At 35.5% G+C, this 9,055-nt stretch overlaps 1 protein-coding gene across 1 annotated transcript; it reads left to right on the forward strand.

Moving 5' to 3' along the window:
- Positions 1–1,380: 1,380 nt before the first annotated feature.
- Positions 1,381–4,019, forward strand: LOC136253581 (regulator of G-protein signaling 22-like). The gene is made up of 8 exons (XM_066046247.1): positions 1,381–1,455; positions 1,522–1,692; positions 1,814–2,005; positions 2,559–2,753; positions 2,821–2,994; positions 3,051–3,227; positions 3,635–3,813; positions 3,866–4,019. Exons 1-8 carry the CDS (start codon positions 1,381–1,383, stop codon positions 4,017–4,019), a joined length of 1,317 nt encoding a protein of 438 aa, XP_065902319.1.
- The last annotated feature ends 5,036 nt before the right edge of the window (positions 4,020–9,055 follow it).

A 9,055-nucleotide genomic window follows, 5' to 3' on the forward strand; every position in this document is an offset into this window, starting at 1 on the left:
TAAAAGATAACCTGTTTGGTCATGTGACTTGGGAAGCCTTATGCAAACTGTACAGAGCACCCTTAATCAGTCCTTGTGTCTATAAAGCTATGCATGCATTTCTTTAAGTGATATCTGAACTGCTTTCGACTTCAATTATAGTTACTTAATAAGCTAAAAAGTGGCATGACTCTTATCTGGAGATGCTATGACTTGTGAGCCTGTTATACAGGGAATAAGAAATATGTAACCAATATTATTTAAAACTCTGTGGAATGCATACAACCCAGTTGTGACTTGATCCCCAGCAACATGCAATCTAGGTACGTATGAGTGCCAAAGGAGCCAGGAAAGACAGGATTTGGAATCTTCACTGCATTCAACCTGTGTTTAAACATTGACTTCTCGCCAGCTAAACTAAAAACGGTGTTCTATGGCACCCTTGGAATGTTATCATTTACAAACTCATTCATGCTGTTAGCATGGTTTTGAAGTACATAGTATAATTGCTAATCTATTATACAGGAAGGGTATAATATGTGTGGAAAGATGCTTAGTGACTGTTGTAATCTTAGCGGACAATGCCGCATTGCCAGAATTATATGCTATGCAAAACTTGAGTAGGGTATATATACATAATGTATGATTGTAGATTGTGTAAAAAGTGGTATATATCCATAACTTATCATGAGTAGAGGAAACAGAGTTTAGTTTGTAAACTGTAAATGATTCAGAAAAGTTAAATTGTTTAATAGATTTAAATATTTTTGGACAGGTTCTGGGAACAACGCAAGAGTCTTATGGAAACCAAAACAAACTATACATCACTATTGAATCAAAACAAGAGTACAGTGATGTAAAGTAAGGTGCACAAACAAGTGAAACCTACACATGTATATACTGTACATGCACAATTACATATACACAGAGACACTCATGCACTATAGCTACAACATCTAGTAGTGGTGATCTGCTCATGATCAAAGTATACTCAGCCAGTATGACTTTCAATCCTTATAGTTATTTGTTAATCACACATTTTGTGATGAACTTCTGAAATCTTACTTTGATATAAATGACACTATTTCTTTGATGGTGAAGATCTAATCTCACACCTATAAATATTTTATATATAAATACATATTGTGATCAAGTCTTCATTATTTCTTACATTTTAATGAGACTAATGAAATCTTAAAGTGTGTACATGTATAACAAAAAGATTATATCTCTTAACTCTTGTACTAAAATTATATCTTTGTTCATATTTCTTCACCTTAATAAAACTAATATATTAAGGCATGAGTTGATGACCAGTAAGTGTCATAACCTACCCACACAGGCCATGTGTGAAACTTTTCACCATTTTAACAGTATTACACTTTTATTGCCTTCATAAATATGGATAGTTTATTGTCTAATAGAAGATGGTCCAGTGTTAAGATAAATACCAGGAGACTATCAAGTATTTATGAAGTTAGTATTTATGTAGTTGTTCATATCACAATTTGTGTGCATAAAAATTACTGATAATTGTATTAGCAAAGTGAAGATGACAGTGCTCTGCTGGAAAAATTCTTTTTTGATGTTGGCCATAGAAAAACTTCAGAAGACCAAGGTCAAGATATTTCTCATTCAAATTCAAATGATTGTGAGCAAGTATGGAAATTGCATGACTTGTTAGAAGATAAAACTGAACTTGAGCACTTTAAAGTAAGCACTGATTGTATGTATGTAGCTAGATACAAAGAAATTAGCCAGAAATATGGCTTACAGCTAACATGGTTTTATATAACATAACACCACCAGTTATACTGGACTTTGTAAATTTTAGGCTTACTTTCATGGAACAGTGGCAGTACAAGATTTAAGATGCTGGGAGGAGATAGAGCATTTTCAATCTATTCCACTTTCTCAAAAGGACTTTAAGGACACTAAAGCTAGACTAATTGAAAAGACTTTTCTTCACAAAGACTACTATCTTGGATCACAAAGTCCAGCGGCTAGCAAAAAACAACAGCTAAAAGTATGCTTGCACCTATGGCTGGATTTGAGAAAAGGGCCCTTCCACACACATCCAATTCTATAAATTTGAAAGACCATAACTCTGTGTTCCAAAAGCACAGAGCCCAGAAAATGTCTCCATCTCTTAAGCTGTGTTGGTGCTAACTACTGACTGAAGTTGATGTCAATGGTCTTTTCCATCTGAAGTTATGAATAGTCAAAGTTAGAAAATTGGATGTGTGTGGAAGACCACATTATGCAAATCCAGTCACATTTTATTATGCATATTTTTATAGGCTATTACCTATATTCCACAAGTATCATTACACTTGACAATTATACTGCCAGGCCAGCCATCATTCCTCAGAATAAAACAACTGTATAATATTATACTCAAGCATCAAACATTTAAAGAATAACTGCACAATTAAATTCTTCTTTACTTTGTAGGTGCATGTCAAGCTAAATTTTATTAATTAGTACTGTAGCTTGGTCAAAGGTGTGCTTGCCTTGTTGTAAATTTAAAAGAATAAAAGCCATAATAAACATTGTTTAAAATCAATGTTATTATCCAGGTTGTTAGTGTTGGAGGAGGGATGTATGGGCAAAAGATCCCTCCACAGTTTTCATCAGCCATACTCAGTGATGTACAGAAGTGTGCAAGAGATAGGCTAGAAAAGAAGTGGATACCTATTTTTATGAGATCACCACAATTTAGAATAAGACACAAAGACTCTAAAAATTTGGACGATAGAAGAACAAGCATTAAGGTATGTATGAGAATATAGTGCAAAATACAACATAATATTTACAGATGCATACGTAAATGATTTTCAGATTGCAGAACTGGTTAGCATGACAAACAATGACCTTGTATGTGGTAGTTTTTACAAAGTACTCCAGGATAAAACAACACATACCAATTATATGGAGTACTTGAGCATAACACAAGAGTCAGGACAGTACAGTGTTAACAATTTGCTATTTTGGCTTGAAGTTCAACGATTCAAGGTAACAGTATAATAGAGCATAGCTATATCTATGATGCCTCCTTTTATTGATCACAGGAAATGTGTTATCACAGAATCACAGACACCATACTGATAAAGAAGATGAATGCTATTATCAACTGCTACTTTTTGTCCCCTGTTCTTCCACAACTTCAAATTAATGTCACTAAAGAGATAGCTTCAGGCGTCACCAAAACTGTAAAATTGAGTTCGCTGGTTTTCAAGGATGCTGAGGTTAGCTATAGCTATTACACTAATGATTATGCAACTTCTCAAAGCTATTCTCTGATAAAGTATAGCTAGCTAGATGGCTACCCAGGACCATGCATGGTAAGAACTTGGAACAGAATGTCTACGGTCTTGCATCCCCTTGACATTAAAATTGCACTGTTTGGGTGATTATTGCCAAAAAGAACTTAACCAAATTTAATTTAACAAAGTTTTTAATTAATTAGTCAAGCCAAAATAAATGTTTGCAGATGTTGTGCAAAATATGCTGCATGAGGTGAAGAATATACTACTCAACTTTATTATTGAATGAATCTTTATCTTTCCCACGGATGTACTTTCTCTTAGAGTATTGATTACTGTATTAGAGCTGCACAAATAGTATTTCTTGCTATATACATGTATTCCAACAGACTGCTGTGATCAAAGATTTGATAAGACAGTATGTGTCATTTCAAGACTTCAGTGCTGGCTATGATCAAGATATATTGCCATTTGAAAAGTTGCAAACTGAATGCATTGCACGGAAGGAAAGTTTGCAGAGAAAGCAACAATGTCTTGCGTCAAACAAAAAAGCTTCACAAATACCAAGGTGACTAATACTTATTATGTAACATGTGCAATAAAATGGATGGTTTGTACAGATTACAAAGGAACTACAAGGAATTAAACCAGAGTGATAGCATTAAGCCAAAGATTAATGTCTCAATTCAGTTTAGACTGTCCAAGCCAAGTGTATTATATGAGATATGTGACATTGTAGCAGTCGAGTGTACTCAGTCTGTCACTTCAGATTAAAGCTATTATGTTTTCATATAATGATAATGTATAGATGTTTGGCTAATATACATTGTGTATGTATACATGTATGTGTATTAGTATTGGTTTAGTTAACTATATAACTAAAACTAAAAGTACTTCAGGAGTGGATCTAGGATTTTTTGAAGGGGGGCTAAGCTGGACAGGGACATAGGTAACCACTGAGCCAGCTAGTTATAACTAAAACTAAAAGTACTTTTAGTAAGACAAATATGTATTGGTTAACTAAAACTATAACTAAAAGCAAATCTGTGTTGTAACAAAAACTAAATCTATAACTAAAATACAACAGAATAGTTTACTAAAACTAAGGAAAAGATTACTAAAACTATAACTAAAACTAAAAGATTTTCTTATGTACAACTAATACTATAACTAAATAAAACTAAAACATTTTTAGAAATGTTACTAAAACTATAACTATATAACTATAAGATCTTAACATTTTTAACTAAAACTATAACTAAAACTAAAACAACACAGAGAATATAACCATAACTAAATCAATAGCTAAAAGGAATTAAGAAAAATTACTAAAACTAATATTATTGACGAAACTGACTATGACTATAACATTAACTAAAACTAAAAGTCCTTACTAAAACAACACTAATATGTATGATATTCATGTGCATCTGGGTCGTAAATTGTCATCTTCCATTAGTGAAGACATTACGAGCAGCTTCTACACTTTTATCAACTACAGGATGGCGTATAGGCTGAAGATACTGTAGCAGTCAGACAGTAGTATTCATTGCAAACAAATCACTTGCTACCAGCAAAAGTAAACTCCTGTAGTAGCAGCCAATAGAAACAAGCAGCTACATACCAGCGGTTTTATAGAATATATTTTATAGTAGCAACAAATTAATGTAGTCTGTTCTGAGCCCTCATTTCTAGTTAATAACTTTTGTTACATGGGCCTGCTGCCCAAACATTTAAGGAGCACTGTGAAGCCCTTTAAATCCCAGAACTGTTTATCAAAAAACCAATTTGATACCATGACAAGCAAAAACAGGTGAGATTTAAAAATATCTCATACATTAAGTAAGTATGGATAATTCAGGCATGCAAACATGTTTACAACATGAAAACATGCCTGTTCCAGTAAAAAACCACTGGGAGTGAACATGTACATGTGTTCATCTCTTTGATAGTAATGTTTTTAGTGGGGGGCTCAGGTGAATGCGAACCAAGTATAGTATATGGAGCAAGTAGTAAAACTGTGTCTTTATTGCTTGGTCATTGGGCTGCACTGCTCTCCAAATCACCTGCCATAATATTATTATTCATGCATTATTGCTCGTATCTATACACTTGTGCCATAGTTAGTGATTGATAACTAGCCGTATGGAATGTGACTACAAGAAGTTGACAAAACCAGGCTTCAGGGCACAAAAAGACTCACCAGCTCTGGAAAAATATAGACAGCATCATTAGACTGGCAGCTCATTTGTGATAAAACCATGAGTTTGATTTTCTTTTTGTGTTCATGGAAGTTCGGTTATACATACATAGGCATATAGCATCTGTATGAAGTATTATATAGTAGACATATTAAAAATTTAAAATTATGGATCGCTGAAAAAAGCCACGAAACAAGAAGGGATTGCTGGGGGTGGTAATGTAAACCACAAATCCCTATTTTGACTCTCTGTCATAAATTGTTAGTTACATGGTCTGTCAATTTGAAGTGAGTCAAAATAGGAGTTTGTGGTTTACATTACCACCCCCAGTGATCCCTTCTTGTTTCGTGGCTTTTTTCAGCGATCCCTATTTCTTATTTTAAATTTTTAATATGTCTAGTTTGTGTACTTTTTTCCAAATCCATTTATGGATTACAAGTTAATTGGCACATTAGTGTAGTAAGCTAACAGACATTCCTCAGTTTAAAAGGTTAACTCAATAACTAGATATCTTAACGCATTATTAATTTCGTATTTATAGAGTCAAAATAGGGATTTGTGGTTTACATTACCATCCCAGCGAAATTTTTAATATGTCTAGTTTATGTACTTTATTCCAAATCCATTTACGGATTATAAGTTAATTGATACATTAGTGTAGTAAGCTAACAGAGATTCCTTAGTTTAAAAGGCTAACTCATTAGATATGTTAATGCAATATTAATTTTGTAATCTATGATAAAGACTTTTCATCCTGATTAGTGCACACACAAAATATAAGGCAGGATACATTAATTCCTAGTCTATACTCAGTGTTTGAGCCATCATTGTCACACTTGGTGCCGTTGCTGAAAACACACTGCTATATGAGCTACCTATCTGTCAGAAGAATTACTGATTGCGCACCTATCATACAGGAGACAGTGTTGATGACAGCACAGGAGACTTGAAGAAGAATAAGATGTCTTAGGTGTTTATTCTAACACAAGGACAAGAATGAAACTCTATGATACAATTTATAAGAATGGTAACTGTTAGTGTTATAATTCCTGTATAGTCCAATTTTTTTTCAAAAGAGAAGATAAATTTTTACGTGATATAACGATGCATACATCAAGCACGTGCACTATAGGTGTAGAGTTGTCTAGTAGAATAGGTAGTGAAGAGATAGCTATACATTGTAGCTGTAGTGCTATTATTGTAGCGATGACGCTTTACAACACCTTTGTATAAATGCACATATGAACAGGGCTGAATACAGCAGCAACACTGTGAGTTGGTATTAATCAAGCAAATAGGAGATGGCTTGGCTTGGCCGAAAAGTCTTCCTATGCCGGTGTCTGCATGTACAAATCACAATGTCACTACTAGTGGCCAGTGCATGGCGTAGCCAGTCTTACATGATTACCAGGGATTTGGCAGTCATTAACCATGCAGGAGTACTTTAAACTGGCATATTGAGTTTTAATTGCCAGGACTTAGACTGGGCTCTAGCCCTGGAAAGCCTAGGTTTAGCCTGCTAGCAGCAATGTGTCATAAAGTGGAACACCATAGGTATAGTCAGCAAAATCTGGTTAGCATGTGGTCATAGCTAAATGTTTGCAACTGTCAATGTCACTAGCTGATCGGAGAATGTGCTAAAATAAGTATAGTAGCTATATAGTTACAGTGACATAAGCACAGTAGCACACAATCCTCCCATATAAGACTGTCAGGCTTCACACTCTGTAAGTTGTTTATGACATGGACACCATATGGGAGGGTTGTTGATGATATGTGGTTAGACCACAAAATATTTTAAATGGTAGGGTTGTAATAAACACCCCACCCAACCTTTTTTGCGTGTGAAAAGCAGCCATGATATCAGCGCTACCATTTATCTTCCACCTACAATGGACAAACAAAGCACTCACTGTGATGGCTAGGAAGAAGAATAAACTGGATGCCTTGCATGCGCGCTTGAACGGCTTCTTGTAGCGAAGACGGGCAGCTCACTAGAGACCCTATTATGGCGATCTTGTAAGGTTAAAGAGTGCTGCACAACTTCAATTTGCCATCTATTAACGTTATAAACACCATAGTTGAACAATACGCATCCTGAGCACACAAGATCCCGTAATTTTGTTCTTCTACGGCTTCTTCCGTATACGGAACAGCAGGCGATGGCGAAGAACTTAGAAATTTATCGAGGCGGAGGCCGGTTAGTGATCTGTGGAGTACGGGTTAATTAATGGGTCATAGACACGCGGAAGGACTCGGTGAGTAAGGTTGTGTAGTTTTTATCGCGAAAAAATGGAAGCCTTGGGCTGTACACGAGTGAAACAAAATAATAAATATTCGTAAATAGCTAGCTATTATGAACAATTCGCGTAAAATTCGCAATTTTTGAATGTTTCCAAATTTCGTCTAGACTATCTATATCACAATTTTTCTGAGTTCAGTGTTTTGATAATAAGCATTGGGTGACCTGCAGTTCGATTCCGACTAGACATTGAGTGACCTGCAGTTCGATTCCTGAGGTTGGAGGGATTTTTTTTCCTTACTTTGGCTCCTTTTCTGTTACACCTTTTCAGCTATAAGTCACTAAGTCTAAGTCCTTGAAATTAGGTTAGGTAATCCTAAGGCTGCAGCACATGTTACTGTCAGACCTTCAGTGCTGGTCACTGTAAAGCATTAATACAATAAATACTTTAGGATTAAGGAAGAAAATCCATCTCTCCTGGAGGAGACTGAGTGTGGCCCCGACTAGACATTGGGTGACCTGCAGTTCGATTCCTGGGGTTGGAGGGATTTTTTTCCTTACTTTGGCCCCTTTTCTGTTACACCTTTTCAGCTATAAGTCACTAAGTCTAAGTCCTTGAAATTAGGTTAGGTAATCCTAAGGCTGCAGCTCATGTTGCTGTCAGACCTTCAGTGCTGGTCACTGTAAAGCATTAATACAATAAATACTTTAGGATTAAGGAAGAAAATCCATCTCTCCTGGAGGAGACTGAGTGTGGCCCCGACTAGACATTGGGTGACCTGCAGTTCGATTCCTGGGGTTGAAGGGATTTTTTTCCTTACTTTGGCCCCTTTTCTGTTACACCTTTTCAGCTATAAGTCACTAAGTCCAAGTCCTTGAAATTAGGTTAGGTAGTACTAAGGCTGCAGCACATGTTGCTGTCAGACCTTCAGTGCTGGTCACTGTAAAGCATTAATACAATAATACAATACAATACAAAAGCCTTCTGAGGGTTATTTTATGCTCGAGTCTGCTTTCTAAGGCTGGTTTTAGGTGACTGCTCTATTAGGATTTTCAAAAATTCCACTACGATCCTTATTAGATAAGATGTCTCAGTATTACCATTAGTGTTGCACCGATATGCATTTTTTCACATTTACCGATACCGATTATTTGCCTATTCCTGTAACCGATATGCCGATATTTACCGATATTCTTCAATTCTTCAGAACAGGAGAGGAGGAGCAGAAAACCACCTAGTGTATAAACTGTATTTGTAATATCAATGTAATTAATCGCGTGGGCGGCAGACTTTTACTATTTTTTTACAGTTTTGCAACTAACTCCTTTCATGGAAAAGGAAGCCAAGTAGTTATAAAACAACTAAG

The sequence above is a fragment of the Dysidea avara genome, chromosome 4 (genome assembly GCF_963678975.1).
Source record: "Dysidea avara chromosome 4, odDysAvar1.4, whole genome shotgun sequence".
Taxonomy (NCBI): Eukaryota; Metazoa; Porifera; class Demospongiae; order Dictyoceratida; family Dysideidae; genus Dysidea; species Dysidea avara.

What these genes read in the sequence shown, in the direction of transcription:
- LOC136253581 (XM_066046247.1), top strand. Translation starts at nt 1,381, where the DNA reads ATGGATAGTTTATTGTCTAATAGAAGATGGTCCAGTGTTAAGATAAAT. An exon ending in TTGAAGTTCAACGATTCAAG is followed by an intron (nt 2,995 to 3,050) that starts GTAACAGTATAA and finishes TATTGATCACAG; the next exon opens with GAAATGTGTTATCACAGAAT. An exon ending in TGGTTTTCAAGGATGCTGAG is followed by an intron (nt 3,228 to 3,634) that starts GTTAGCTATAGC and finishes GTATTCCAACAG; the next exon opens with ACTGCTGTGATCAAAGATTT.